Source organism: Poecilia reticulata, chromosome 15 (genome assembly GCF_904066995.2).
Source record: "Poecilia reticulata chromosome 15, P_reticulata-male-v2, whole genome shotgun sequence".
In the NCBI taxonomy this organism is placed as follows: domain Eukaryota; kingdom Metazoa; phylum Chordata; class Actinopteri; order Cyprinodontiformes; family Poeciliidae; genus Poecilia; species Poecilia reticulata.
In genome coordinates this window covers 29,342,779-29,359,016 of record NC_088844.1, presented here as the reverse complement: position 1 = coordinate 29,359,016, position 16,238 = coordinate 29,342,779, and the positions used below count along the sequence as shown (strand labels likewise).

The 16,238-nt window shown below is 36.0% G+C and overlaps 1 protein-coding gene and 1 long non-coding RNA gene across 2 annotated transcripts; one reads left to right on the top strand and one right to left on the bottom strand.

Annotated features, from left to right (window-relative positions):
• Nucleotides 1–211: 211 nt before the first annotated feature.
• Nucleotides 212–6,511, bottom strand: LOC103477167 (uncharacterized). The gene is made up of 6 exons (XR_014091287.1): nucleotides 6,381–6,511; nucleotides 6,091–6,278; nucleotides 4,059–6,017; nucleotides 3,685–3,795; nucleotides 2,508–2,695; nucleotides 212–2,410 (listed from the first exon to the last, which is right to left on the bottom strand). It is a non-coding gene; the product is annotated as an uncharacterized LOC103477167 (long non-coding RNA).
• A 944-nt stretch (nucleotides 6,512–7,455) lies between these two features.
• Nucleotides 7,456–14,640, top strand: LOC103477195 (uncharacterized). The gene is made up of 7 exons (XM_081616634.1): nucleotides 7,456–7,607; nucleotides 7,974–8,192; nucleotides 8,705–8,883; nucleotides 8,961–9,067; nucleotides 12,572–12,819; nucleotides 13,109–13,299; nucleotides 13,392–14,640. The coding sequence occupies exons 2-7, from the start codon at nucleotides 7,989–7,991 to the stop codon at nucleotides 13,912–13,914; spliced, it is 1,452 nt and encodes a 483-aa protein (XP_081472760.1). The 5' UTR covers nucleotides 7,456–7,607; nucleotides 7,974–7,988; the 3' UTR covers nucleotides 13,915–14,640.
• Nucleotides 14,641–16,238: the final 1,598 nt, after the last annotated feature.

Sequence of the window (16,238 nt, the reverse complement as noted above, 5' to 3'; positions counted from 1 at the left end):
ATTTTGTTTCATATGATTATTGATGAATAATGCAGTTACAATGAAGTGATGAGGAAATATTTTTGAACTGATTTTTACCACATTTTATGCACAAACCTGTGACCTGCACTAGAAATCTGATGTTTTTCTGTCATTGGGTCTTTTAGCAGCATAATGATCCAAAACGTTTGACAAAATAAACAGAAACGGGTCACAGAGAGCACAAGTTACCTTCATGGCAGCATTTATTCAGCAACGATGCACACAGAACCACATACACATGAAATGATATCAAGAAGTGATTGAAGATTCTAGCATTGTCTTCTAAATGTAACAGGAGTAAAAATATATATATTATTTTTAAGTTTACAACTTCCAATGAAATTAAGAGGAAAAATGTCTACAAGTTTCTGATTTTTTCTGATAATCTTTTAACTGAACATCATCTTTGTTGTTGTTCTGAAACACAGATATAAATTATATCTGTGATATTAAAGGAGCCACAATTTATGAACATAAACCTGAGAAGAAATATAAAAAAACATTTTAAATTAATGACCTACTAAGAGAAAATGATTCACAAGTAAAAATATCCATACATTTTCTAAAGCAGAAGTTTTCACCTCCAGTCCTTGGAGGTCAGTGTCCTGTGACCTGTGACCTTTACGATTCTCTGTTTCAACAGGATGTGAAGAACTTGGTCGTTATACTGAGGAGGAGATTCAGCTGTTTGATGCAGGTTGGACCAGGGAGGCTGCTAAAGGCTGCAGGACACATGGTGATCCACTAAATTACAGAGTTGTAATGTAAGGATTGACATCACAACAAATCCTCAAGGTCACACTGGACAACGACAGATTAACCTCTGAGACTCTGCAGGATTCAGCTAATGAGTTAAATGTTAAAGCAATGCATTAAAAAAGAACTGAAAGGGAAAAACTTGATGGTTTGATGCAGGTTGTGTCTTTTGTTGCTCCAAAAACACAACAGCTCAACAGTGATTCACACAGTTTCATCTGAATAATAAACCACCAGACTTCTGTAACGACGCGGTTTGGACAAATTGAACCAAAATGGACGTTTGATCAGCTGCAGGTGTGAACAGGATGATCGGCTCCTTTTTAGACCTTATGAGCAAAACAAATATCTGCAAACCCGAATCGACTGCAGCATCAGTGTCACGATGTGAAAGTTCCTCCACAACGTGAGACTCTGATTACATCTACTGATCAATAACATCAGCTTCTGATTAGGTGCTTTCAGAAGGTGTTTGACTGCAGGGTGACTGGATCACAAACATTAACGCTCCAAATCGCAGGGATCAAACTCTAACAGCTCTGCTACTAATACATGCAACAAAAACAACTTTTCTATAACTGGAGTTTGATGCACAGACTGACTGTTACTTATTAATATTAAGACCATGTTGTTTCTCGATTCTGTTTAATCTTTAGCCAAAACCAAAAAGATCCGTTTGGCAGAGAAAATGGAGCTTAAACTTCAGGTTAACTGAGCATTAATGTGATGAAACGTCCACCTGATGTTTCATTTGTTCTTTACTGAACCAGTTTTTCATGCATTCATAACTCACTTTTTAAAACTCATGTTGACATGTCTTCAAATGTTCCCTAATTATTACTGAGTAACTAATTTCGATTAGATTATTTAACTTTTAACTTACATTTTTACTGGCTGATAAATTATTTTTTATTACTATTTCAGTAAAATTCAACTGCTGGAAAAAAGGTCATATTTGATTCTGAATGGATTAATATGTTTATACTAAACTATTTTTTTAATCAGGCAGTGCCGCGTTATATTTATATAATTTGTTAGAGACTGATCACTGTTACATTATTATTAGTGGGGATAATAGTAATATTTTGCTCATTTGCTCGGTCTCTCCTTTTATTTCTACCTGAGCTGCAGTCAGACAGAGAATCTGCTGCCATCTTCCACTGCAGGTGTTTCCATCTTGCAGCAGCAGCAGAGACAGGTCAGCAGATTGTCCACGGGTCCTTCACGCATGAAAACAAACAGAAACAGATCCATGAAAGGACTGAGCAGAAACAAGGTCAAGAATAGCTGTGTGCCTTCATGCATACGATAATAATATGAATCAAAGGTCAAGAAACTAACTGGTGGGACAGTTGTTAGAGAGTAATTAATCAGCAGCAGAACAAAAGTTGCAATGATTCTACGTTTTCCTTCAGCAGACACTGAGGCGGCTCTAGGCAGAGATATGAAGGCCCCGATTGGACACAAGAGGAAGATGATGGAAGGAATGAGAGCAAAAACAAACATGACTGAAATACGGCGGAAAAATATCAGGAGAGGAAAAAGCAGCATGCAGATAACCCAAACCAAAACACAGATTATTACAGAATATTTAGTTTGTCTGATGAAGGACAGCTGGATGACGAAGAAACACCTGCAACACAAAACGGAGGAAATCTGTTAATATCTCTGCCCAGATCTGCGTAAACCAAACTGAGATCGACTAAGAATTTCATTTGCATGTATGTTACCTTTCCAGGGCCATGACCATCCTGAGGTACAGACTGACCATTGCAACGCCGCCGTAGATTATGAGACACGTGGAATTAGGAAAACGTCCATCTTTTGTTTCGACAGTAGCAATCAGAGTGATGAGCTGGACGGCGTTGGCAGTGAGGAGGTTTGTGTAGTAGATGGAGGGAAGGTTGTCAAACTGAACCTGCAGGAAACATTTAACTAATCACATTCATGTGTCCATCAGCTTAGAAAAGGGTTCATTTAGTGATGACTGAGCAGAAATGTGATCATATTATTTGTTCTACTTCAGGTAATAAATGGAAAATGTTACCTAAAATGATTTTACTATTTGGTAAATATTAAAACCAAAAGGAGGAGATTTAATGGATTTCATAAAAATAAAAATAAAAAAATCTAGATTTCTCTGATTTTTCAAATATTTTAATCTTTTTCTTTCCCCAAACAAATTTGATGTGAATTAATAAAGTCTTCTGAAATATAGTTTCATTTGTATTATTTAGATCATTTAATTTAATTCCAAAGTATTTTATGAGTCTAGAGGGTCATTTAAAATAATCTTTTTTTTTCAGGAATATGTCGTATGATAATTTAAACATTTTAAATTATCATTTAAAATATGATAATTTAAACATTTTAAATTATCATATAGCAAAGGTAACGACGTGAGATTAAATAAAAATCTTGACCCGTGAGTATAACTCCACTTTGATCTTCAGAGAAAGACGGAAAGTTTCCATAAATAGTTTTATTTTAATATTGATAACATTAAATATGGCAATTTAAATATAGCACAAGTTTAAACATCAAGTGAATTTGCTTGAGTCCCAAATGAACAAGTTGTCATGACAACATAAAGATTAATAGTATTTAATTTATTACATATTTTTTTCCTAAATCAGGCCTTTGAAGTTAATAATGTTTCCAGCTTTTGAAAAGGAATTTAAAAAAAAATGCTACAAATAAACAAAAAGAAAACCGATCAATGTATTTTAGATACATGTATGTTTGTATGTTAAGATGAAAGTAAAATGTTTGTTTTTGTCAATATAGAGATAAAAAGTCTAGTAAAAAGTTATTTATTCATTTAGTGGGTGATTATAACGAAGGGATTCAATGCAAATAATTTCAACAAAAGAAAGAACAAATTCAGTTAATTGGTAAATTTCTCACCATGCGACACAAACCGATGGCCAGCAGAGTGAAGGGGAAACAGACGCGGACGTCCAACCAAATCATCACATTCAGATAATCCTCAAACATTTCTCTGTGTGTGGAAAAATCCTGTTGTAAAACATAATAATAAATAATTATGAAAGCATTTTATTTGGTTATTGACATGATATCAGTAGTAAGACTTACATTCCTCTGCTCTGCTTCATTTATGGGACATTTACACATTTTATGCAGGTTTTTAGTACAAATATTTAGTAAAAACAGTTCCAGTAAAATCGCCTAAAACATTTGTAAATTGCCGGAAGATATTCATAAAAAGAGAGTTGTTTGCTGTCAAAGTTTTGACGGTAATTAATAATTGGTTTACTTACAATAATTTTACCAGGATGTCTTTCTGCTCAACAGTCCAACTTCTAAAATCAGCCGATCTGCAGCCGTGATGACGAATTGGTTCGATGTTAGAAATGTTAAAAAGACATTTCACCTGCACTGAAATGTTTTCCGCACTAAACATTCATACGGTTGTACAACGGACCACTTTTTTTTTTTCTGCACTGTGAAGTGGGGTTTTTCTTCAGAGTGGTTTTCTTCTCTGCCTCCAGAGCTTCGCTGTGGTGAGATGAGTGGCAGGAAGCAGAGATACTGATCAAAATGCAGCAGGAAATGTTTTAAGAAATTCTGCATCTGTACATATTAAAGCCTTTTGCATAAAAATGTATTTTCTTTACAGTTTATTAGTGTGAAAAGTCTCAATGTTTAATAATTTTGGAACAAAGTTCCAGGTTTTCAGGGACACCATATGGGATCATAACTGATGGGGAAGCAGAGCAAGAGCCCTTAGACATCAGTGTGAGTATAAACGTTATGGGCCACTAATGTGACCGTTAAGAACAAAATATAATTCTGCATTCATAATGCAACATAATGAAAAAACTTCATCATAATAAAAGAATTTGTGATTTTCTGACTGAAACCTGTTACTTTCTGCCTCCTTTTTAAAAATTGTTTCATATTGGATTGATGTCAATGTGTGATTAATAATGTAACCTTAAATTTTATGAAGACATATCAAAGATTGATAAGTCTCTCATCCCTCCTGCAGGGTCGCGCCCCCCATGTTGAAAACCTTTTCTTGCTGCTGTGCATTTTCCCTTGTTGTGAGGAAAACTGGTGAAGGAGCCACACGGAGGACGAAGCATGATTCAAACATTTATTTTATTTTACCGTAAAAATGATTTTTTTTTCTGTATCTTCAGTGCTTCTGTGGCAGGAAACAGAGATAATAATCAAAATGCAGCAAGAACATCCAGCAGAACGAACATGTAAGTAGATTTATGTCACCAATATCACGATAAGGTGACAGCAAGTATATTCTTTATTTATAACATGGCACAATCACAAATTCATTACTCAAATTTCACATGATTAAGTTTTTCTCATCAAAATAAAAATATTTAAAAAATCCGAAAATTTTGACCAGAGCAGAAACCTGTAAGGCGAAGGAGTTTAAAACCCATAGAGCTCCATATATACAGCATTTAAAAATGTAAAGCAACAATTTAAAAATGTTGTTGAATTTTGTAAAGTAATTTTGAATCGTTCCATTGAATCAGTTTCCTCTGCTGACTAATCCACTTCCTTTACCTTTTTACCATCATCCTTAACCTTTGTTAGAATTTATTACATGGTTTTAAATCTCTACCTGGTCAGATGATTAGGATTTGACTCTTTATGTCTGCATATACATCAGATCTGTTTGTTTTAAAGTACATTTATTTCTTTATTCTTCCCTTTTAGTTCTCACTTTGCTTCTTTTCATGTGCTGCATTCAAACTGATGAGCTGCTGAGATCAGATCCTTCACTGGTTTCCTTCCTGCAGCTGCACAGACACAGCAGCAGCTTGTCAATAAGTCCTTCACACATGAAGACAAACAAGATCAAATCCAAACATGGACCCAGGAGAAACAGGCTCAGAAAAATATCAGCAATTTTAAAGTGATAGCGATTAAAATCTCCTAAGTAAATACAATAAATAACTGCAGGGAAGATTGAGATGAAGTAATTAACCAGTAGAACCAGAAGCATTCCCATCGTTCTGTCTTTTTCTTCAGATGACACTGATAAGTTTGTGTTTGTGGATCTGAGGGTCCAAAGCAGACTCACAATGAACACAGGAGCAGGAAGGAGCATGAAGATCAGGAACAGCAGCCCATGTAGGAACTTTAGAAAAAGAGAACCCAAACCAAAACTGAACGCCCAGAGACAGACGATCAGCAGGCGTTTGGTTTGTGTCACGCTGCGTGGCAGCAGGGAGGACATTAAAAAACACCTGCAACACAGAAAAGATTGTAAAAATCATGAAAAACTCAGGCTGCAGGATGTCACATCTACCACAGCAGCACCTTTCCAGAGCGATGACCGTCCTGAAGTAGAGAGAGGCCAAAGCGCAGCAGGCGTAGATGTGAACAGAGACCAGATGCTTCCAGTGATAATCTGAGTGTCGAGGTAAAGCGATCAGAATGATGAGCTGAACCAGATTAGAGAGGAGCAGGTTCATGTAGTAGGAGACAGGAGCACGATCCAACCGCACCTGCACAGCCATTTCAGACAAAACTGGATACTTAGCAAACATGTCCACATGTTTTTAATATGATTATCATTTCCGACCAGAAACCAAATGGGTTCTACGTACCAGGCAGCACAGAGCGATAAGCAGGAAAGTAAAAGGGAGGCAGAAACGGACGTTGATCCAAATAATCACAATGAGAGAATCTGAAAACTCCATTTTCTGAGAGGAAAGATGTTTGGCAGTAGATTAAACTCTCAGAACTCAAATTCACAAACGGAAAAATATGACTTTGTATTGTCTTTAGTTCTTCAGCCAAAATAAGATCTGATTTTCAGCTCAGGATTTTAAACAGCATAATATGCATTTTTTCTGTTAAGATGTTTGTTGTAAGAAATGTTCACACCCTAAAACATTCCTCATTAACTAGCATAAACTAAACATGTTTAGCCAATGATATTGCTTATCATATAAAAGATTTACTGGATGATGAGGTGTAAACCCTCAAAGTAGCTAAGATGAGACAGATGCTTTATGGGTATCATTTTACAGAAGCTTTAAGTGTATATTTGTGAAGCATTTCTCCCTTCACTTCCTCTCTGTTTGACAGAACCCACTTCATCTGACCGCATCTCTTTTCACTTGTGCAAAGACTAAGAAGGAGGAAGAGAAAAAATAAGTTTTAATCTTAAGAGTTATTCTCAATGAGTTTTACATGAATTTAATTAAGTTCAGTTTGTTGAAACTGTGCCATCTTTTCTGGTGAGTTAGCTGAAGGGATGCCAACAGGAAGAGACCCATCAGTTTCTGTTACCACTTATTTTAGAGTCACACTCCACACTAAGAACCAACATGGCTGAAGAAGTATTAGCAGAAGAGAGCAATGCAGCGCATCCTGCACCCAGCATGTCCATGCTGGTCCCTGTCGCATGCATCTGTTTCTGTTAATGTGAAATGTTTCCATGACTGCAGCTTTGCTTCTCTAAAATTGATTGAAGTTAGAGATGCAGAGAATCGCTGAGTGTCTCATAACATGCATGACTTAAACTGTTGGGTTTGATGTAAAGAAGTAAAAAGTGCTTAAAGAGCACTGAGAGGATATTTGTTGGCACCATATGGCTGAAATGAATTTAGTTAAAAGTCGTGTTTTTGAAAACTGATGCATTTTGTTATGATCTTAAGTGATGCTTCCTTCCTGCTGGTAAAGATAATCAGCTTATCATCGCAGAGTCAGATGTCGTTGGCCGGCCTGTACGTGGTGTAGCATGCAAACAGTGTGTATCGGCTGCAGACCTGATGAGAAGGACAAACGGTTGAGAACGAATCGTTTCAGGACCGATAAGCTTTGAAAAGGTAAATATATTTTTATGTCATGCACAGATGGTCCATTCAGTCTAATGTTGCTGAGGAAAATATATTCCATATGTTCAATTCAATGATAAAACAGATAAAATATAACATTTACATTCCATGTAGAAACTATCAACTTGCTTCAAATGTGGATAATTTTCCAGAGAGAATTACAGAATAACAATCTATGACAGAGAATCAGGAAACTAAGTAAACCTATTTGCATTTCAGTAAAAACATAAATAATGCATATACTCTTTACAAAACAGTCTCTGACTTTTCTCTTAGACTTGGCACAGATCCTAAGAGTTGTTAAAGTGAAGCTAAAGGAAAATCAAGTCTCTGTTATTCATTATTTTGCTCATGCAGGTTTGACATTGAAGGATGGAGAATATCGTCGTCAGCAGCACCTCGTGGAACCAAAGCGTCAATCAGAGCATCTCCAACAACAGCGATGCGTTTAACAATAACGGTTATGAGGATGAATACAGAATCCTTGTTTTGAAATATGTGGATGTGGTGGATTGGATCACTATTTGTGTTGGGCTTCCTTTGACTCTGCTGACCATATTTGCTGTTTTATCAATGGTGAGTACACAATTACTACACTGTAAAGCCAAATGTTCTTTCACGTAATCAGTCAAGATATCATTACTAAACTATTCATTACTTTGCAAAAGGTAGGGCCATTCCTAATGAAATGTTAATTATAAAGTACTCAAAGTGAGTATTTGCTGTACTAATGGCTCATAAACATGATAAATTAATACTGATATAAATTGTATTGCTGGGAAAACCCGCTCTGTGTCAGTGTAACAGAGCGTCTGTCAGTTTGGGTTGTTGACTGAAGGCCGACGTCCAGCCACAGCAGGACTCGTCTAGGCTGTGGTGAGGACATTTGGGGAAACCGGAGTTGATCTCCAGCTCTGGTCATGAATTTTCCTCTGCCCTGTTGACTGGACATTCTCTGCCATCAAGCAAATTAAAACACATGCCAGGAATACAGCAGGACAGACGCAGCTCATGTTATGTTTGTGGAACTAAAATCTACATAAATGTGGGTTTTGCCTTTATTTCCTTTTCTCTTTGTTCCCCTGCAGGTGAAAAAAGATTATGTTGCTCCAGTTTACATCCTCAACCTTCTGATCTCGGATCTCATCCAGCTCTGCAGCAGAATTCCTCTGATGTTGCTTGAAGGTCCTAATGTCTCCTTTCTTTATGCTTTCCGGCTTGGCTTGATAACCAGTGTTGGATTCATGATGTGTGTTTCCCTGGAAAGGTAACTATTCTTTTATATCTGTGTTTCTGTCTGACACCAGTACATCAATGCCCAACCTCATATGTCTTTTATTCCAGGTATCTGATCGTCGCCAAGCCGCTGTGGTACAGATCTAGAAAAGACATCAAGACGTCTGTGTTGGTCTGCGTTGCAGTCTGGATCCTTTCTGTGGTTTTTATCTTGGGCTCAGAACCAGAACTGAAGCTCAGAACCAGAACTGAAGCTCAGAACCAGAACTGAAGCTCAGAACCAGAAATGAGGCTCAGAACCAGAACTGAAGCTCAGAACCAGAACTGAGGCTCAGAACCAGAACTGAAGCTCAGAATCAGAAATGAAGCTCAGAACCAGAAATGAGGCTCAGAACCAGAAATGAAGCTCAGAACCAGAACTGAAGCTCAGAACCAGAAATGAGGCTCAGAACCAGAACTGAAGCTCAGAACCAGAACTGAGGCTCAGAACCAGAAATGAAGCTCAGAACCAGAAATGAGGCTCAGAACCAGAACTGAAGCTCAGAACCAGAACTGAAGCTCAGAACCAGAAACTGAAGCTCAGAACCAGAACTGAGGCTCAGAACCAGAAATGAAGCTCAGAACCAGAACTGAGGCTCAGAACCAGAACTGAAGCTCAGAATCAGAAATGAAGCTCAGAACCAGAAATGAGGCTCAGAACCAGAAATGAGGCTCAGAACCAGAAATGAAGCTCAGAACCAGAACTGAAGCTCAGAACCAGAAATGAGGCTCAGAACCAGAACTGAAGCTCAGAACCAGAACTGAAGCTCAGAACCAGAAATGAGGCTCAGAACCAGAACTGAAGCTCAGAACCAGAAATGAGGCTCAGAACCAGAACTGAAGCTCAGAACCAGAACTGAAGCTCAGAACCAGAAATGAGGCTCAGAACCAGAAATGAGGCTCAGAACCAGAACTGAAGCTCAGAACCAGAACTGAGGCTCAGAACCAGAACTGAAGCTCAGAACCAGAACTGAGGCTCAGAACCAGAAATGAAGCTCAGAACCAGAACTGAAGCTCAGAACCAGAAATGAAGCTCAGAACCAGAAATGAGGCTCAGAACCAGAACTGAAGCTCAGAACCAGAACTGAAGCTCAGAACCAGAACTGAAGCTCAGAACCAGAACTGAGGCTCAGAACCAGAACTGAGGCTCAGAACCAGAAATGAGGCTCAGAACCAGAACTGAAGCTCAGAACCAGAACTGAAGCTTCATTGGTGCCACAGATTTAATCAGTTTTACCTGAAGCAACTTTTGTTCTTTGTTCCTCCAGTTAAAATGTATTTTTCTAATGTCCATTGTTATTCTGCTGTCTCAACACAACAGACTATTCAGAAATCAAATTTGAATTTTAAAACCACAACATTTTGCATGGAACCCGATAAAAGCCTGAAGGCGAGTCGTGTTCATGAACATGGAAACAAGAGCAGATATACATCTTTGTATTTTTTATTTCATGTGCTGTATGTATTTTTTTATACTATAAACAAAGTTGACATTTAAATGCTGGAATAAAATTTGGTAAAAACTTTCAATTATACCAAATTTGAGCTTTGATTAGTTCAGGTAAATAAACATCAAACAAAATTAAATGTGAAACACTAAACCTGGCAAAGGTTTTCATATAACACAATATTTTCTTTTTTTTTGTCACATCCCAATTTCAAACTAAACTTCAGTGAGTTTTCCTGAAATTTATCATGTTAGACCAACACAATATGCGCATAAATTGAAGTGGAAGGAAAAAGACTCATTATTTTTACGTTTCTGCATGTGTGCTGCTCAGCCTATTATATATTAATACAGCCTGAAATACTTTGTGCCCAGTTGGTTTATGGTTATGATTATGAAATAGAGTCTATGTGTGTAATTTAGTCTGAGTTGTTACAAACCCCTAAACACACATTTCTACCCACCTTATTGTATTTACTATCAAAAATGTATTGACTTGAATTCATTTTTGTAAATGTATTTATGCGACATTTAACCCCAACCACAGCAGGTGTAGTACTGACCCTAACCCAACCAAAACCTGATAACACCATACCTAACCATGACCTCTGACCCTAAACAAGGGGGTTCACAGCTGGACTTTGGTCCCTCTAAGGACCGGATGTTCTGTTGGATCAGCTGATCCTGTGTGTCTTGGTCTTAATGGGTCTTTTCACTTTGAATTGAAATTGAAAGCAAACAACTTTAAACTGTTGTTTGCATGAACATTTAAAAATGACACCTGATCAGACAAATTACCGTTGAAAGTGACTAAAAGTCTCTGAAGCTTCGGATGGATTTATTAATTAGAGAAACTTCATGGCACCATGTTTCTGTGTCGTTTTGTCTTCATGGACTCGTCTGCATTTGTTCACATGTCCAGTCCAAAAGAAATGTGGAACCAGAAATGTTTATTTCTCATTCTTAGACTTACAAGCTGTTCTTTGTTTAAACTGAAATTATTTACATGATGAAGCTTATTATAAAGCACAATGCCGCTGTCAGTCTTCAGTTTACATGGAATTGTGTTATGATGATATGATCAGTTTTACCTGAAACCAACTTCCTTTGTTCCTCAAAATAAATGTATTGTTCTTATGTAAATCATTTAATCTGCTGGACTGACAGCAAAGAATTCCCATGAACTGAACATGAATATTATTTCAAAGGAAAATGTTTTGCATGTGGATCCTGCAAATGAAAAGAAGGAAAACTCAGATAAAAATAATATTATTTTACAATTTTCTGATGCATGTGTGAATTTATCACAACCACATTGTGTAGATATTAAACCTTATTAGTTCTGTTTTCATCAGTAACTCTTACCTGTGGAAGGTGATCTACTCTTATCAGTCATCAATTTTAATTTCATTACCAAATACAAGAATACATTCAGGAAGGGAGGATAAAGAAAGTCGTGTTACTGGTTCCACTAAAACAAGTAACACATGTTGTGTCTATTTGGGACAGAAACACAGCAGGTGTGTCCAGATAACATCTCTGTTTATCATTCAGAAAATATTTGCATGTCTTACTTCACTATAAATTTACTTCAAGACAGCAGAGAGCACAAGTTCTGATGCAGCTCTGAAGAACTCACTGAGGTTTCATCATCCATCTTTTGGGTACAAAATTTTAAATTTACTTCTATGCATGTAATATTCTTCTAAATGACTGAAAATAATGATTTAGCACTTTTAATTTTAACATGTAATGAAGATAAATCTGTTTATAGCAGAGTTTAGATATATTTGGTACCTTAGCATTTATCAGAAGAAACTAAAATATTTCTAATTAGAGACTTTCTGTTAGCCAAAAGGCAAATTGATAAGATGCACAGATGTTAGAAGGATTTTAACTTCCACACGTTCTAGTTGTTTTCTGTCCTTTACACTTATTTACTTGGTTAGTATCATAATTTACTGGAGAAAATTCTTTTAAATTTGATTACTGTGTACTTACTTACTTGCTGGATTTTACTTTTTATATGTCAGTTATAAAAAATGCATTTAAATTAATATTTACTTAAAAACATAACGCCCCACCAAAACTGTACTTTCTCTTTATAAGGGTCTTAGTAAAATGTCTATCATGTAGTTCTTTTTTAAATGTTTAAGTCTATTTGACTAAAAGTGAATTATTGAATCTTGTTCAAAGCTTCTGCTTCATTATTAATACCGACTGTCTTTGGCAGGTTCTGTTGTGAAGATGGATTATAACGCAACGTCTTTCATCCCAAACTATAATAACAGCAATAACAGCTTTAACCACAATAACTCTTACAACAACACATTCCCAAATAGCACCAACTCTCCATATCCATATCCATATCCAGATGATTTCTGCTGGCGTTATGGTGGAAATACGACACTGTTTTCCATAATATTCATCTCCATCTGGGGTCTTTTAGCACCGCTGGCCATCTACTGTCTCTACTCTCAGGTGTGTTACAGAAATAAAACAAAATATTATTTTTTTAGCTACTTCAGACTGAATATGCTTAATCTTTGCTTTTGTCTGACTTTAGAAGGACTTTAGCCTGGACTGTTATGTTAACAAAGAAAAGTTTCAATTTTTTAAATCAAAACAAAAATTTGACAAAAGCAAAATTTCTAAAAATTCAGCATTTGTAAAGCAAATTTCTTAACTGAACAGGAACATTTTTGTTAGCTGTTTTGCTGTTTTTATTCTTATTATTACTTTATTTTAATTTAACCCTCGTTTTCTGCAGATCCGAAGTGAGCGTGTGGTTCCAGTTTTCATCATCAACCTGCTCATTTCAGACATCATTCAGATTTTCTGTATGATTGTGAAAGTGGCAAATATAAATGACGGTTTCATACATAATTTAGTCATCTATTATGTCTACTACTGTGGTGTGATGGCCAGTGTTTTCTTCATGACCTTCATTGGCATGGAAAGGTAAATTAGTTTTTTGTTTAGCTTTTTTACCAACGTTTCTCTTTGTATTACTGAAACTTCCTTTGTTCTATAATTGTTCTTATGATTTACAGGTATCTGCTGATTGCCTGGCCTTTTTGGTACAGATTCCAGCGAAAAGTCAAAGTTTCTGCATCAGTCAGTGTTGTGAGCTGGATCCTTTCTGTTTTTATTAGTTTAAATAATGGAAACTTGCTGGGATCCCTCCAGGTTCTTCCCCTGCCCCTGTTAATATTCTTCCTTGTGTGCAGTATTAAAGCCCTGTCTGCATCCCATAATGTCCCACCTGAAGAAAGACGACAAATTATAGCTGTTTTAACTTTGGTGTTGTTTGCTTACATACTGACATTCTTACCACATATTATTTTAGAGTTTTTGATGATGGGATTCGGGTTGTTGTGGGATTTAGACTTTACCACATTCATAAACTTCCTCAATGTGTCCTGCACTTTAATGCAGATAAATCCTCTGACAGATTTGCTTCTATACATTCTCATGAAGAAGTGGCTCCTTGACAAACTGCTGGCCCTCCTGTGTTGCTGCAGAAAGACTAACAGTGGGAACCAGCAGACAAACGGCATCACAGTAACAACATGATGCTGGTCGGCTTCTCAGGAGCAGAGAGAAGCAGAGAATAATTCCTGAAAGGTAAAATTAAGACTAAAGACATAGATATTAAATTCTGTACATAATCAATAAAGCATCTAATATTTTTACCAGCTTGCATATAATTTTTTTTTCATTATCAAATCAACTATGGATCTTTAGAATGATGTAAATAGTTTATTAGTCAAAACATGTTTAACATTTGTCTAAAATACTTTTTCTTTTATAGAAAAACCTTGTTTTTAGGAAAACAATTGTTTAAAAACTATCAACATATATTTTACCATGACTGTGGCACTGGGTCTCTATTTAGGAATTATAATTTATGTAAACCTTTTATACTTTAGAACATGTGAAAGTTTTTACAAAACATATTTACAGGACAAATTGTTCATTTATGCTTTTTTGTTCTTGTTTTTACCATAATTGTGTTTATTTCTGTAGAGTTTTTAGTGTGATGGAAGTAACTGCTACGATTAAACACAAAATAGCTTTGAGAACATAAAAAACTTGTATAAAGATGAAATTGTAAATAAGAAAAATACAAAAAACTCACAGATCTCATACTGAAAAATTGTTTTAATTTCAGTAGGCAACACAGAATGAATGACTGCATAACAGGTTGATTTTAAAGTTTGTGAAACTTTATTTCACACAGAAAATAATTTTAGATAAAGTCCAAAAACATTTTTATTAGTGAGCAACAATGAGACTTAAAGGGGATTAAAGGAAGAGTAGTGACATCCTGGGAGATTTTATATAAAGGAAAGATTTGGGAATGACATGTGATGCAGGTAAGATAAGATTTGGAAAAGCTGTGGAGGGAAAAATGGGAGAAGATGGGAATATTTAATAGACGTAGAGAATTCAGATTGACATGAAAAAAACTCCAAACTAAGGAGAAAAATATTAATATTGATCTGAGAGGAAAAACTAAAATAAACCGAGAACAGAACACGAGAGATAAACATAAACCTAAAGGCATGAAATGAGATGGAAACACCTTAGTAATTATAATAGAGAGAAATTAGCTGAACATTGTGTAACATTTAAAACATATTTACATAACAAAGAAATGTTTAAAACTTAAATGGAAGTTAAGACCAAAGCTGAAACACTCACAGATCACAATGTGACCTTTCACATAGATGTACTGTTTTTTTCTTTTCAGACATTTTCACTCTCAGTCTCTCTGTCAGCTTCTTCCAAATTAACTTAATATTGTTTTCTGATTAAACAAACATGGAAGAAACATTTGTTCTTTCTTTCTTCTCCCCAACAAATTATTTGTCTTGTTGGCTTTGTATGTATTAAACATTGAATATCATTATTATTTATGATATAATATTATATAATGTGAATCATGAAAATGAGTATGAAAAATAAATCAATAAAAAAACCTTTGGTATCAATCTTGTGTTCTATTTTTATTTTAATTTTTTTTTACCATTTCATGAAACAAAAAAGTAGTTGTAAAAGACATAAAACTGACCTAAGAGTAAAGATCCAAGCAGTTAGTGTTCAGGATGTGTGGGGTCTGCAGGGATAATATTTTTTAGACTTTATTGTTAATAATGACTCTGTCTTACCAGCTTAAGCAGCATATTCAAAATTTATTTTCCAGGCATACGGTTCCATTTGATGGCAAATTCAAGTTACTATTTTACTTTTTACTTACTATAAAAATGCTGGATATCTCAAATATGACTTAAATAAATTTGGATTCATAATTTATCTCATTGAAACTGGGTCTAACTCCTGACCTTCCCAACATTCTTCCTTCAGGAAATTAGCTGAGAATTAGCTGGTATGATTAGCTCAGCAGATGTGCAGTTCCACCAGGTGATTGCTAATTGCTGCTGGCTAGTCTGAAGGAGCTGGATTTAAAGGCAGTGCTCAGTAAACCAGGTGTCTTACACATCTGAATGGTTGCCATGGAGATTCTATTCTTACTGGCTATATTTTTACAATGTTTAATCACTTCAAACTTAGTGGCACATTAGTTTTAGTATGTTTTATGTGAAACTCAGATGGAGTTTCAGACTGAGGGACGTGGGCCGTTACTGGAGACATGAAGTTCTGCAGGAGGGGCAGAACTAGAAAGATCCAGAAAGAACTGCCCACCATATTTTAGCTTAGGATCCATGTGCAGCACACTGAGTGATGAGGGTGAGGCGGTGTTGGCCACCTCACAAGGGGGATTGTCATGGAAGTATGACTTTGTATCCTTTCTCTATTGATTTTATCTGCTTACACGCACACTGCTGCACTCTTACACAACCCTAACCAACACATGAGACCAGTTCCAGTCACAC